General features: G+C 48.0%; 1 protein-coding gene across 9 annotated transcripts in view; it reads right to left on the bottom strand.

Annotated features, from left to right (window-relative positions):
* TNS3 (tensin 3) overlaps window positions 1-16,035 on the bottom strand; it is a 420,724-nt gene that overhangs the window by 17,439 nt on the left and 387,250 nt on the right. For all 9 annotated transcript variants that reach the window (XM_053262003.1, XM_053262000.1, XM_053262001.1 and 6 more), the window contains 2 exons: window positions 1,975-2,106; window positions 675-770 (listed from right to left, as the gene is read on the bottom strand). In XM_053262003.1, coding sequence (XP_053117978.1) covers window positions 675-770; window positions 1,975-2,106 — 228 coding nt within the window. The remainder of the gene's footprint in view (window positions 1-674; window positions 771-1,974; window positions 2,107-16,035) is intronic.

The raw sequence follows: 16,035 nt of genomic DNA, 5'->3' as shown, positions 1-16,035 counted from the left end.
AAATTATAAATTTTGATTTTAACTGTTCTGAAAATATTTTCTATGGATGGACATCAAATGCATGGTACCCCAAGATAAATTATGCTGTATCTATCCATGTCGTGTGTTCTTACTTTGGGCAGCTGCAAGCCTTACCCAAAGGACATAATATTACATGGAGGGGCTGCAGATTAGCAGGGGAACTGGATGGTCTTAGGACTGTAGGGAAATGGCTAGGAGATGGAGACTTGGCAGAAGTTCAGCTGGAGAGGAGGAGCAGGGCTGGAGTAGATGTAAGGAAGGGGCACACGCTATAGAAGAGGGACATGGTGATGGAGGAACTGGTGAGCAGAGTAGGCAGCAATGAGTTATGCCATTGACTACTCGTATGAGGAGCAGTGGATTTCAAGGGCAGGATGAGGGTGCTGGAGATCCTTTTTGAAATCATCACAACTGCCCCCCTGGAGAGAGTCCTTTACTCTGAAGTGCCATCTCCCTCGGTCAGGGGAGCTTGTTTCCCCAAAAGAGATGGGTGTAGGAGGAAGCAATGGGCAGTACACAAACAAACAAAACAAACAGAAAGCTTCAAACTGATACTCAACACTTGCAATACATTAATCATGTGAAAATTGCCCAGCATATTTTGATAACTATCTCTTTCAGGGCCAAAGTATATACACACACACACCACTTACCGAAATATGGCTCATTGGGACATCCTTTCAACCTCACTCCTTTATGGGTGCACTCAATCAGAAAGTGCCTGACAAGTTCATTGGACAGATCTCCAACTGTAGCATACAACAACAATAAAAAAGCATTACAGCAATTAAATTTATATGAACGATAGTATCACATCATTAAGTGCCTTGAGTCAACTGCTTATACACACTGTACAGAAAAGAGGATATACACACTGCACAGGAAACACAAAACTATTGGTGCTATTGGTTAATCAGTTACAACAATAAACTTATTACTACTACTATTGGCTAATCCATCATTTGGAGTGAAGAGGAAACTTTGGAGGAGTAAAATTTGGGTGATGTATGAAGCAACTCAGCACCAAGCATGCAAAACCTTGAGAAGTCGTTATGTTCATAGCTACTAGGATATACATTTATGATTTCTAGGATGATTGCGTACACGGCTGCATTAATGGATTTGGGGGTACTGGGAAGCCACCAACATATGATCCAAGAGGTGCACCCTAGTGTGCTCTACAACCTTGCAAGTAATCTTGGAAGTACCTCCTAGAATTATGCAGTGTACTCAACTGGGACAATAAAGGCATTGTAATAGGCAGAAGAATGTGTTGTCCCTAGTCTGCTGAGGGAGAAATGGAAATTCCCCCAAAACAAAGAAATGTACTTGCTTACTTCAGTGACCAAGTACAAGCATATGGGAGAGTTGCTCAGCAGTGCTCCTTTCTGCTTACCTTAATTTTTTGCCAATGGTTTCTGGGATTTTGCCTGAAATCAGATGCCAGGCCTCCCCATCCCCAATAAACTGCAGTAGTTCACAAAGAGGAAGGTACAAGTTCTGCACAGCAGCTGTTGATACCTCACTAAATCTTAAACAATCAGAGAGGCTTGGAAAATAAGGCTACACTCCAACAGGCTTATAAACAGCTACTTGCCTAATTGCTTATGGTGAGTCAGAAATGACTCACGGCAACCAAATAGAGAAGTTTTGGGTCAGTCAGTTAGATTTCTACTTTTAGACCATACAAACAGTCCCAAGGTATACATGGGCAAGTAGGCTAATTAGTTTTGTAGACCTGCTTGCAAGGCTGCACTAAATAACGAACAACAAAACCATTTCCAGCAACAAAAAAAGAACATTGATGGAAGGGAAGGCTTGTGACTGAAGCAACCTGCTAATCTCTCTCTTTCTTACATTCCAAAGTGAAGGGTTTCTTTTTAACTTAAGAGGTTAAAAACGCTTCCCCAGACTGTTTTGCTGTTGAACTAGTGAAACAGAAAGAAGTGATACCTTTCTTGTTTAACTGCAGCACTGAAGGAGGGGGTATAGCAACCTTCATGGCCAGGCCGTAGGCTCCCCTGAAAGAGTGACTGTCACGGACGATGAAAGAACCGGGTTCCTTGTCCTTCAGAACAGCAATGGCTGCATGAGGGGAAGGAGAATGGAAAAAGAGTCAGAATGGAAGGTTGTTTTTAGTCCAAGTAACATACATACATACATACCTATTCCAAATCCTTGTGTGAAGATTAGTTAATCTATGTGTAATGCACTACAAAATGACACCTTTAACAATGGGAGCACTTCTTGCCTTAAACAATGTGAGCAAACATAACTTAGCAGGGCAACTGGACTGTTACACTGCCCTGAGAATACCTTGCTCATAATCACTAGCATTGGACACTTAGAGATGGTTAACTTTGTTTTATGGGAATAGTCTGAGGGCCAGAAATATTATTTTGCCATGTGTGGCAGGGTGGCTACATCATGTGTAGATGGATGGCCAGGCTCCATAATACAGTTAGTGCCAACAAACAAACAAGTTACAATTATGGAGCACATTCACTCAGGCACAGCCAAAGCATTACTTATAACTTCCAAAAGAAAAATTGATCTGAAATCTCTCCCTTCTAGAGCTAACATTTTTTTCCTTTTCCTTATAAGTGAAACAGTGGACAAAATCACCATTACCTAGATTAAAATTGGCAAGGGCTGCCAGGGGCTAGATACAATGGCTTTAGGGACTGGATCTGGCTTGCAGGCTGCCAGTTGGCCACAGCATCTTAGAAAGGAAGTGGCCTGGTGCAGGAGGAATATGACCAGGGAGTTCAGAAACGCCCTCTGGACTCTCACACACCTTCCTCCTCAATTCCTCAGTTCTCTTCCTTTTCAGAGACAGCCATAGTACAGAGCTATATCTGCAGTGCTGTCAACACTAAAACATAGTTGGCTCGAACCAGAGCTTACAAACCCACTTCTAACCATGGCTACAAACTCCGGATTGAAGCCAAGTATGGTTAGCTCCCACAAGGGAAGAACTGGGAATTGGAGTATGAAAGGGAGAACATGAACCAATGGGCTGCCCACAGTCTCTTGGCAAGGATATGAAAACTCTTTATGTCTACACCAGGCAAAAATGCCAAATGGCAGCAAAATGTTATTAGGCTTCTCAGCTAGAGAGAATTACTTTGGCCATGGCAGTCAATAAAGTTACTTGAAACTTTTCACCATTTACATCTAGTGCAAACACAGCTGCCTTCTAACCATGCTATGCCATGCACAACATTTTAATCTCTCAGAACTCTTGACTCTGAATGCTTTGCTACACAAGCTTCAAAGAAACAACACACAGAGAGAAAAGCTCACTGTTGGGAGTGAATGCTACCTTGATGGAAACTTACATTTCATTTCTTCAGCAAGGCACGTTTGCCACGTTTGGATTCTTTCTTTCTTTTTTAAAGGAAAAAGCCGCCCTTTGTCTGTTATTATACAATACTTAATGCCCAGCTTCCTGGTTTCTGAATTAAAAGCAAAGGAAGAGCCGATAGATGTGTGTTCTCTACTAATCTCTTTCCTTCTGTGATCATGGTACACCTGCACTTTGGGAGACTGCAGGCAAGCTGACAAATTTCAGAAACCCTTCACTAAGTAGATCTATTGTTTGTCAGCAGCCTGAGGCTATGTTGGACAAAGTTCACTAAGATGCACAGAAGGGTGGTTAATCAGAGGACACTATAATGCTTATCTAACAGATAGGCCTGTGTTGCTTTTCTTTTTTCTTTTAAAGAGCAATATGCAGTGCTGATTGGAATCAGTCATAATATATCATCTAAATCAACTTCAAGACACTGTGATTGGATGTGCTTATATAAGCATCCTTATAAAGACAGCCTTTTTCCTGGTGTGGTGTTACACAGGCATATTGAAGCAATGCGATTTTATGTTAGGGGATGGGGAGAAGAGCTTTCAGTGTATGTGTGTGTGTGGGGGGGTGTAATCAAAGTCATATACAACAACTTGCTTCTGGATATATTCAAGATAAAAGTACAAAAGGTCCATACATGTTAAGGGCATTTTTTCTAGTTACTTTGTATATTTCACCATGTCCAAAACGTATAGGTGGTGCTGTGGAATAATCACATTTGAAACACAGAAGGGTAGGGAGATCATTCTGCAGGCATAATTACATTCTCTTTCAACTGCACTCTTGCAATTACACATAATGGTTTACACAATGTGCAACAGTATGGAGATGTAACCTCAGGCCCTGGAACTGCTGTGGACTCAGAAGCAGCCCCAACAATGTAGGGAACAGGGGGCTGTGCAAGCAGCTCCATGCAGCTTCTCCCACTGTCACCAATGGGAGAAGCTGCAGCAGCACTACTTATGCAACTGCCCATTCGCATTGGGGCTGCTTATGAGTCTGCAGCAGCCCCATGGTGGAGTGCTACAGCTCCGTACCATTTCACATCATGCAAGCCAGTGTCCTCTTTACTCTGTGCAGAACCTATCTGTACACAGACTCTCCCTGACTCTTCAGTCCCATCCTTGGACTGGAAGTGGGTGGGGATGAATTGTAGAGTTAAATAAGATCCCAATACAATTTGAGCCAAACATTACATTCTAAGGAAAATGAAGGGTGGGTGCACAAGATTTACTCCTGCTGCACTGACTTTTTCCTCAATAAATGTGATGTTTAAGGAGATCCTAAAAAGGTTTGGAGAACATGCAGGTGTTAAAATGGACATTCAGAATTGATTAATCCCTTGTACACACAATGGGTTTGTTGCATCCAGAACTGTTGTGCTGGCCTCTAGGAAGCTGCAAGCATATCATCACTATAATTACCCTAGATCAATACAAAAGTGGGGTCATATTTCAAAATAAAATCAGCAGCCCCAGTTCTCAGGAGCTGGCATTTGAAGCCTCTTCAACTCAGCGATAAATGGTCTCTCTCTTAATCACCACTGCCCCCCGCCCCCCCAAAAATAAAAATTCCTGCAGTTCATCACCAGCACCTTTGTTACATTGCACATCCATTAGAAATGGCAACACAACAAGAGATTACAAGAAATAAGGAATAATGGTAGCTGGGACTGGGTGGCTATTGATTACTAGGAACAGCAGACCAATGGCAGAGTTGACAGTCCTAGGACATGGGATTGAGGGGTGTGTGTGTAAACATTATTTGGCCAACTTACTGTAATTTGAAATGGAAAATGTTGTACTATAGGTAAGTGAGAATCATGTTAACTGAGATCCACCAGTAGCCCAACATGGGGCAGCCAGGAAATGCTCCAAGAAAAGCTCTACACAAACATAGCCTTTGCATGCATCTTGAACATACGGGTATTAGAGCTGTTTTACACATGAAAATGGTAGACCAGGATTTGCAATCATGTGAACACTTAGCAGAGAGCTGTGGCCAATCCTAACTGCCTGAGAAGTGTACTTGCATAAATACACACACTTCTTGCAATGACTTGCTTTACATTTTTGGATATTTTTAGATATGAAAAAACAGGTTGCTTACCTATAACTAATGATCTGGATGGGATCCGTTGTAGCCATAAAGAATGGGTTCTGTGCCTGTGCAAGGACCTCTTGGGCTGCTTAATTAGCTCCTCTTGACGCCCCGCCCACCTGCATGTGCCGTGCCGTTGATATTGGCGGTTGGGGCGTCTCTCACTCAGTTTCTTGCAGACCGCAGTAAGACGATCCACAAATAAGTTTAGCAACCAATACGACTGCAGTGGGGATGGCTTGGCGGGGGGGGGTATTATGGCTACAACAGATCCCATCCAGCTCATTAGTTACAGGTAAGCAACCTGTTTATCTGGATGAGATCCGTTGTACCCATAAAGAATGGGTGAATAGCAAGCTACCTCTCAAGGTGTGCAGTAGACCCAAAGCTCAAGCCAAAACCCTTTTTAGTACAGATCTTCAAAAATCTGCCTCCCTTGCCATTCGCAAATCAAGTGCATAATGTCTAATGAACGGCTGTTGAGATGACCAAGTTGCAGCCATGCATATATCCGACATCCTTATTCCTGACAAATGAGCAGCTGACGCCGCATAGGCTCTTGTTGAGTGTGCTCGTACTGTTCTGGGGGGCACAACCCCCTGGCACTTATATGCCTGGAAAATTAGTTCCACAACCCAGTGGGCTAAGCGCTGTTGCGATATGGCGCATCCTTTACATTTGCCTTTGTAAGAGACAAAAAGTTTGCTGCTTTTTCTAAAGCTACGGGTCCTGTCAAGGTAATGCAGTAGGGCCCTACGAACATCCAACGAGTGGAGAGCTTTTTCCAAATCCGTAGTCGCGTCCTGGAAAAAAGCAGGTAGAACTATCTCCTGATTTAGGTGAAATTCCGACACTACCTTGGTGTGAAAGGAAGGATCCAGTCTCATTACTACCTTGTGTGGATAGAACTGTGTATAAGGTTTGTCCACGCGAAGGGCAGTGAGCTCACTCACCTGCTTCGCCGATGTGACTGCCACTAGAAAAACCGTCTTGAGTGTTAAAATACGCAAAGGTACAACAGCTAGAGGCTCAAATGGCCGCTCTGTCAGTGCTGATAACACTAAAGACAGGCTCCACTGTTCCATAGGCTTTCGTACAGGTGGGTATAGATTGTTGATGCCTTTTAAGAAACGTGTTGTCTCTGGATGAGAGAACACTGTCTTTCCATCCCATCCTTTGTGCCGTGCTGAAATAGTAGCCAAATGCAATTTGATAGACACATTGGCTAGCCCCTCCATCTTCAATGTGGTTAGGTATAACAAAACCTCCTTTGGGGTCGCTCGTAAAGGCCTGATTCCCTTTTTTATCATAGAAGTTCTATAACGTTTCCATTTGCAAGCATAATTACGGTGCGTGGTCGCCCGTCTACTATTTAGTAAAATGTCTTTTAGAACTTTATCCTCCACGCCATCATTCTCAGGGCTTGAACTTTGGGATGTAAGACCCACCCCTGATCTCTCTGCACAAGGTCTGGCACCCCTGGAAACTTGCGGTAAACGCCCTGTGTCAGTTGCAGTAGAGGTGCAAACCATGGCTGGTGTGGCCACCATGGGGTTAGCAGAATGCAGTTTGCTCTGTCCCGAATTATCTGTGACAAAGCACGGCCTATTATGGGCAGTGGTGGGAAGAGATATAGTAGACCCACACTCCAACTGTGTTGGAATGCATCCCCCAGGGACTCCTTTCCTATGCCCGCACATGAGCAGTAATTGGCACACTTTGTGTTGGCAGAGGTCGCAAACAAGTCTATTGAGGGGACCCCCAATTTCTTGAACACCCTCCCGAGGTACTTGGGTTTCATCTCCCACTCATGTTTCTGCTCGAAATCAGCAACCCTGCTGAGGTTGTCCGCCAAGCAATTGTCTATCCCTCTTATGTGCAGCACCATCAGATAGACAGACTGCTTCATGCACCAATTCCACAATTTCTGGGCGAGGAGACACAGTGACTGGGAGACAGTTCCTCCCTGGTGGTTGATATAAGCAATTGCTGTCGTATTGTCCAACTGCACCTGCACATTTGTCCCCCTGAGCAATGGTGCGAACGACTTCAGGGCCAGGAATACTGCCATCAGTTCCAAGTAGTTATGTTGCTGAGTCTGTGGCTGCATCCAAGCCCTCTGGATGCGGTGGTCCATGCAATGCGCCCCCCATCCTATCAGTGACATGTCTGTCGACACTCTGTGGGTGATGGTTAGTGGCGCGAACTCGACGCCCTGCGTTAGATTGCTCTCCTCCATCCACCAAATCAGGCTGTTTATGACTGACTGTGGTATAGTCAATCGCATCCTCTGACTGTCCACATTGGGGCGGAAGTTGCAGAGGTACCACCGCTGCAAGGTCCGCATGTTCAGCCTCGTATAACGTACAGTGGTGGTGCAGGAGGCCATCAAGCCTAGTAGCTTCTGTATTCTCACTGCTGGTTGACGTGTCGAGACCACAAACTGCTGAATAAGTGACCTTATCTGTTGACTGCGATCTGTTGGCAGATACGCACGTTTTTCCTTGAAGTCTACCACAGCCCCAATGAAATTTATTCGTTGTACCGGAGCAAGATTTGATTTCCTCCAGTTGATGTTGATACCTAAGTCCTCCAGTAGGTGAATGACCTATTGGATCTGCTGGATTAAGAGTTCCTTGCTGTGACTCACCAGGAGCCAGTCGTCCAAGTACGGATATAGCATCATGCCTTGTATCCTCAAATAGGCTACCACCACTGCCATAACCTTTGTGAAGACTCTTGGTACTGTCGATAGCCCAGATGGGAGAACCAAGTACTGATAGATCTGATTCCCCACCGTGAATCTGAGGTATTTACAGTGGTTGTCCTGAATGCCCACATGAAAATAGGCATCCTTCAGGTCTAACGTCGCAGCCCATGCACCCTGCGCCAAGAACGGTAGAATAGCTTGAAGAGTCATCATTCTGAATTTTCTGGTCACTACATAGCAATTTAGGGCCCGGAGGTCCATAATCGCTCGTATTCCGCCATCCGTTTTTGGAATTTGAAAGTACCGAGAATAATACCCGGAAAGTCTGTTCTCCCACTGCGCCCGTGCAATTGCCTGTTTCTCTAACAACACCTTGATCTCGTCCTGTAATACCCTTGTGGCAGGCATGAATTTCAGACCTGAGAATGGAGGCTTGGTCTCGAACTCTATTGCATATCCTGTTTGTATTATTCTCAAGACCCACCGGTCTGATGTTATATTGTGCCATGCTTGGGCATGGCTTGCCAGTTTGATGGTATTTCTGGCAACTACAAGATCGGTGGTGGTGATCCTGGATATTTTGGTTCTCAAAGGAGTCATCAGGGCAACAGTCTCGGTGTTGAGGTGCAGTGGAGTTTGCAGTAGGAGAACATTCCCGTCAAAAGCTTTGCTTGGGAGTCTCCTTCACTTGCTTATTCGTGTTATCTTTCTGCTTCTGATTGTAACCCTTTGATCGTTGGTATGGCTGGTATTGTTTCTTAAAGTCTCTTCTATCTTGGCACCTACTGCCGCGTTGGCGGTAGTAAGGGCGATTCTTCGAGGTGGTGCCAGTCGCACCTGTGGATGACATGAAGGTGCGGGCCGTAAACTTAGATTTCTTCAAGGTCTCCATAGAAGTGTCAGTCTCTTCGTGGAAAAGTCCTTTCCCATCAAATGCTAGAGACTCCACTCTTTCTCGCATATCCTGTTGGAGTGAAGTGGAACGCAGCCAAGCATGTCGGTGCATGGTTATTGCCGTTGCCATTGTGTGGGATTCCGTTTCTGCTAAGTGCTTAAAGGTGCTTAGTTGTTGTCACGTGACAGCAGTTGTCCTCTCATAGGTCTCTTGAAACTTCCACTGAAATTCCTCTGGTGTCATTGTAGTAGAGTCCTGCAATAGTGAGTCCCATAATAAGTGGTTATACCTGGCCATACAGGCAGCATAGTTAGCCATACGAATTGCGAGGCTAGCAGTGCTGTACACTTTCCTGCCCAATATGTCGAGCTTCCGGCCCTCCTTATCCGCAGGTGTCGTATGGCGGCGCCCACCCTTGGATGTAGAGGCGCAATCAATAACTAATGAATTCGGGCTAGGATGTCGGAGCAAGTATTCATTATCCTTCTCCGTGACCCTATACAGATTCTCCATCCGTTTTGACGTTGGTGCTGTCACATTCATGGTCTCCCAAGCAATCTTTGCCGCCCTACTGATTGCAGGGATCATGTTCAGCGCGACTGGATGAGAAGTCTTTGACTGCCTCATCATATTATACACTGGGTCTACGTCTTCCGTATTCGGGGACTTCAACTCCATTCCAAGTGCCTCTGCTATATCCTGTATAAGGGCGTGGTACGCCTTTAATTCTTCAGTTGGTGAGTTGGAAAGTCTTGGAGGCACCTCTGATGGTAGGTCCGATCTACGACTCATTTCATCATCCTCCGAACTGACTTCAGAATCTTCTCCTGTACCGTACCCACCCGGTGAGGATGGTGGTGAAGGTGGTGGTGTTGTTTTCCGTTTCCTCTTGCCACTTGGTTTTTCAAGGATCCACTTGGCCTCACGAGGAAGGGGATGGCTATCCTTTCTCAAAGGTGCCTGCTGAATCCCAGGTGGTTGTAACTGTGGCAGCACATCATGTGGAAGAGGTGGTGACTGCCTTAGTACAATCTGTTCGTGTAATTGTCCAGCCTGGGGTGGCTGTGGCTCGGGCTGCTCAACTGGTAGTTGAGGTTGCAGTTGCACATTAACTGGTAGTTGAGGTTGTAGTGCATTTGCAGGAGGAGGTGGCAGAAGTGGCGGCAAATTATGCGCCTGTGTTGGTGGCACCTGCAAAGATCTCCAACGGAGGAATTCCGCATAGTCATCCGGCAAATTGTGGCGAAAACCACAAGTGTGAGTAGGTTGAGTTAGCTCCTGTTGTGGAAACACCAGCTGGCGATTCGAAGGGTGCCCTGCTGACAGAGCAGGCACATGCACCTGTGTCTCCTGCTGCCAGGTAGGCGTAAAAGAGGGTGTCCTTGGCAAACGGGCAGACTCCTCCTCATCACGTTCCACATCAAGACCGGCACTCAGGAACCCTTGGAAGTGGACCCGGAAGGAGTGCTTGACGTAGAGTCCAGCAAGTCTTGTAATTGTATGTAATGTGTGCCTTCCCCTGCATCCAAAGCTGGAGTTCTCGGCGTTGATGGGGACTGAATTGGTGTTGCAGCTGGCGAGAGCAAACGTAGGACCCGCCCCGCCGCAGCTGAGACAAGTTGAACCGCCGTCGATGTCGATGGGTGTTCCGTTGTTGTCCACCCCGCACTCGACATCGATGGGATTTGTGGCGTCGATGCCGAAGTCTGTCCGGTTGTCGAGAACTGTCTCGACATCGAAGCTGTGTTTGTCGAAGTCTGTGCCAAGTTGGTTGTCGAGACCTGCCTCGACATCGATGCTGGATTCGCCATCGACATCGGAGATGTGGTCGCCGTCGACGTTGAGGCTGTCGGTGTCGACATCATATCCGATGTTGTACCGGGTCTCGATCCCTGGTCAGTGGCCGATAACGATGTCGGTGCCGAGGTTGTAGCATTTTTTGAGTAGGTGCGCCGCCTCGGCATGTCTGTGGTAGACTCGTCCGAGTCTCCCTCGAAGGTTTGTGCCGCAGTTGGCGAGGGGGTTCACTGTGACTCAGGCACCAATTGGGCAGAACTCATGTCCTCCAATGTCTCATGTGCGCGATGCCTGCGTCTCCTTTTCGATACGTCCTTAGGGCGCTTGAAAACCTCCTCCGGACGTTTTGTGCTGTCTGCTGACGCGGTTTTAGACTGCTGCCTTGCAGATCCGCGAGCACTCGATGTTGATGTTGTGGGTTCCGGAGACCCCCGTGGCAGTGGTGTAGGCGGCCGAAGCACCTCATCATACAGTGCCGCCCTGAGGCGCAACGCCCTATTCTGTCGTGTCTGCTTCGAAAAGGCGCAGCAAACTTTACATGCAGAGGTGTTGTGTTCTTCGCCAAGGCACATCAAACAGGCTTTATGATGGTCCGTAAATGGAAGTTTAGCTCTGCATTTTACACATCTCTTAAAGGTTGTCTTAGACTCCATTATCACAATAGTCCGTCAGATGTTAGCAATCAAAAATTCCGTTCCGAGTCAAGCCGTAAATTCAAAACTATCTTTCGCCAAAAACCAATTCAGTAAGCGTATAGCCAAGTCCAAACAAACCAGTCCTAGATCAAATGAAGTATTCAGTCCAAATAATCTTTTCCAAGGAGCTACAGCTATGAGGTACACTCACTGAGGCAGTCAAAAAGAAACTGGGTGAGAGATGCCCCAACCGCCAATATCAACGGCACGGCACGTGCAGGTGGGCGGGGCGTCAAGAGGAGCTAATTAATCAGCCCGAGAGGTCCTTGCGCAGGCGCAGAACCCATTCTTTATGGGTACAACGGATCTCATCCAGATTATATGGTTTGTGAAGCAATGTTGTCATGAGAGAGTTAATACATACCCTCATTTCTCACATGGAACAGTAGGGAAGATATTAGATTTTTATTTGTGGAATGCTTAGTGGTGTTTGCATATCATTGTGGAGATATTCCTCAAATGTTTGCATATCAGTGTGGAGGTATTCCTCAAAAATCACATCTTAGCTGCTCTTCATTCCCAACTGTTCATTGTCACAGGCACACAGAACCAAGCCACTAAGACTTGGAACAGCACAGAACTTAAAAACCAGCAGCTGGATGTGAAGTGTGGTAAACTAGTAGGCAGGATATTTATGGAATTTTGCATGAGGGGAGAAAGAAACATTGGTCCTACCGTGAATGGTTCTTTCTCCTCTGAAGTAGGAGGTCACGGCTCACAATGGGTAATCTTCCGCTCCTTGCTCCTTGCTCCAGATAGACAGGAAGTCTCAGGTGATTAGATAGGTGATGATCCGTCCCCTTCTCCCAGCATGCCCAGGTGCACTTCCCCAGTTCCAACTGTCATGCCTCATGACAGGTAGTCCCCGCTCACAGTGCTATTCCTTGGTTTGTTTGCTTAGCTCACAGTGTTACAGACTAGAGGTTAGCATGCAAGGGGTGAAGGACAGAGGACAGAATGCCTGAGACTTAGAGTTGTTAGTACCAATATAGAAGTCATTAGTAACGCCTCAATGAGTGCAGTCTACTGATGAATGTATGTGTCAGATCCAAGGGGGGCCGCGTGACCTCCTACTTCAGAGGAGAAAGAACCCTTCACGGTAGGACCAATGTTTCTTTCTCCCTCGAAGTAGGAGGTCACGGCTCACAATGGGACCTACCAGAGCAGTACAGGTACCCGTGGGGGGGAAAGTGGATCCTTCTCAGCTGTGCACCACCTGTTGTAGAATAGTCCTCCCAAAGGCTGCCTGCTCCACGACCAGAGAGTCAATTTTATAGTGTTTTAGAAAGGGAGAGGGGGATGACCACGTGGCTGCGCGGCAAATCTCCCCCAGTGGTGCCTGAGCTGTGAATGCCGCCGAGGTGGCTGCACTGCGGGTAGAGTGCGCTGTGATTCCCCGCGGCACTTGGATTGACAGGGCCTGATAGGCTGTGGCAATGCATGCCCTCAACCAACGAGCCAGGGTAGTCTTGGAAGCCTTGTCCGCAGGGACCTGGCATGGAAGGACACGAAAAGAGCCTCGGACCTTCTTAAGTCCTTGGTCCTTCGAATGTATATGTGCAGGGCCCTGCGCACATCTAGGTTGTGCCATTTACGTTCTAGTGGGTGCTTCGGGCTGGGACAGAACGAAGGTAGCACCAGTGCTTGGGACCGATGGAAGACCTAGTTGATTTTAGGTATGAAGGTAGGATCCGTCTTAAGTACCACCGCATCCGGCTGGAATATGCAGAGCTCCTTCCGAAACGAGAGCGCTCCCAGTTCTGACACCTTGCGTGCTGAGGTGATAGCTGCTAGGAAGAGAACTTTGTACGAAAGGTATTTCAAGGGAATGGTTGACAGTGGTTCGAAGGGTGTGCGCGTGAGAGCGTTTAGGACCTTATTGAGGTTCCATGAAGGGAAACGATGGACTGGAGGTGGAGAAAGATTGGTAGCCCCGCGTAAAAAACGTGACAAGTGGGGGTGTAAACCCAGGCCCCCTGTACCTTTGAGCTTGAGTACTGACGCTAAGGCCGAAGCCTGCCGTCTTAGAGTATTGGGTCTTAGACCTTGATCCAGGCCTGCCTGGAGGAAGGCCAGAACCTGGGGAACCCTGGCCGAAGCTGGGTCGACTCTTTTACGCCTTGACCATCTGAGGAAGGCGGCCCAGGTTGTCTGATAGATTCTATTGGTGCTCTGGCATCTGGCAGCCAGAATTGTGTTCTGCACTGGCTTGGAGTATCCCTTTTGCTAATAGTGCCCGCTCAAACTCCAGGCGTGAAGTTGGAGCCACGCCGGGTCTGGGTGGCGTAATGGCCCTTGGGACAGCAGGTCTGGCCACAGGGGAAGGGGCATCGGTTCCACAACTGAGAGCAGCACCAGATCGGCGAACCATGGACGCCTTGGCCAGAAGGGGGCCACCAGAATGAGCTGAGCTGCCCTCTGACGGACCCTCGCCACTACCCGAGGGATCAGACCTATCGGGGGGAAGGCGTACAGGAGACATCGTGGCCAAGGGGCATTCAGAGCGTCTGTGCCTTCTGCGAGGTGATGGAATATGCTGGCCTTGGGCCGAAATAAACAATAACAGTAACAGAGGTGATGGAAGAAACTCGTGAAGAAGCGGGGTAGCTTGGTGTTCTCTGGGGACGCGAACAGGTCCACCTGTGGACTCCCCAGGCTGTTCTGAATTTGCCTGAAGACCTCGGGGTGGAGTGCCCACTCTGCCTGGTCCACTGTCTGGCGACTGAGCCAGTCTGCCTGGACATTGGGAATGCCGCTCAGGTGTTCTGCCCTGATCGACTGCAGATGGGACTCTGCCCACAGGAATAGAGCGTAAGACTCCTCCATTAGGGATCTGGACCTGGTTCCGCCCTGTCGGTTCACGTGAGCCTTGGCAGTCATGTTGTTGGTCCTGACCAACACATGCTGCCCCTGAAAGACTCCCGAGAAGTGGTGGAGGGCCAGTCTGATGGCCCTCAGTTCCAACCAGCTGATGCTGTGTTGGGCCTCCTCCGAGGTCCGGAGTCCCTGGGCTGTCTGCCCTTCGCAAAGGGCTCCCTATCCCGACAGGCTGGTGTCTGTAGTGACGGCGATCCTGTCGGGCTCCCTTAGGGTGTTCCCCCTTTTCAGGTTCTGGGACAGCCACCAGCGAAGGGACTGCCGGACCTGACGTGGGAGTGGTATCAGTCGCCCTGTGCGGCTCGTGATATCGTCCTGGAAGGGTAGTAGCATCTACTGTAATGGACGTGCATGCCACCTTGCTCATGGCAGGCATTCAATGCATGCAATCTTGGACCCCAGAACCTGAGCCAGTGTCATGACCTTGGCTTAGGAGCGGCTGGATCTGGTCGTGCAGTTTCTCCCTCGTGTCTACAGGGAGGGATATGGTGGCCACTCTTGTGTTGAACCAAGCTCCCAAATGCTGAATGGTGTGGGACGGTTGGAGCTGGCTCTTGGCCTCGTTCACAAGGAACCCGTGAGATTGTAGTGACTGGTGGACTCTCAGGACGTCTGTGTACGCCTGCTGAAGGGAGTGTGCTTGAATTAAAATGTCATCTAGATAAGCATGGACCCTGAGGCCCTTCAGCCTCATGTGGCCCTCCAGGGCGGCCAGCACCTTGGTGAAGACACGTGGGGCCGAAGAGAACTCGAATGGTAGGGCCCTGTACTGGAAGTGTTTCCGGTCGTAGCAGAACCTTAGAAACCTCCTGTGTGAAGGGACAATGGGTATGTGAAGGTATGCCTCCTTCAGGTCTATTGATGCCAGGTAGTTGCAAGGTGCGACTGCTTCCCTAATAAGAACATAAGAACAGCCCTGCTGGATCAGGCTCAAGGCCCATCTAGTCCAGCATCCTGCTTCGCACAGTGGCCCACCAGATGCCGCTGGAAGCCACAGGCAGGAGCTGAGGGCGTGCCCTCTCTCCTGCCATTACTCCCCTGCAACTGGTACTCAGAGGCACACCCTTGAGGCTGGAGTTGGCCCACAGCCCTCCGACTAGTAGCCATTGATAGACCTCTCCTCCATGAAGTCATCCAAACCCCTCTTAAAGCCATCCAGGTTGTTGTCTGTCACCACATCCTGTGGCAGAGAGTTCCACAAGTGGATCACGCGTTGTGTGAAAAAGTACTTCCATTTGTTGGTCCTAGACCTCCTGGCAATCAATTTCATGGAGTGACCCCTGGTTCTAGTGTTGTGTGAGAGGGAAAAGAATCTCTCTCTCTCCACTTTCTCCACACCATGCATGATTTTATAGACCTCTATCATGTCTCCCCGCAGTCGTCTTTTTTCTAAACTAAAAAAGCCCAGGTGTTGTAGTCTTGCCTCGTAAGAAAGGTGCTCTAGGCCCCTGATCATCTTGGTTGCCCTCTTCTGTACTTTCTCCAGTTCAACAATGTCCTTTTTAAGATGTGGTGACCAGAATTGTACGCAGTACTCCAAGTGTGGTTGCACCATAGTTTTGTATAAGGGCATTAT

Source organism: Hemicordylus capensis, chromosome 6 (genome assembly GCF_027244095.1).
Source record: "Hemicordylus capensis ecotype Gifberg chromosome 6, rHemCap1.1.pri, whole genome shotgun sequence".
Classification (NCBI taxonomy): Eukaryota; Metazoa; Chordata; class Lepidosauria; order Squamata; family Cordylidae; genus Hemicordylus; species Hemicordylus capensis.
Note: the sequence above shows the minus strand (reverse complement) of the source record. Positions and strands in the feature narration are given on the sequence as shown.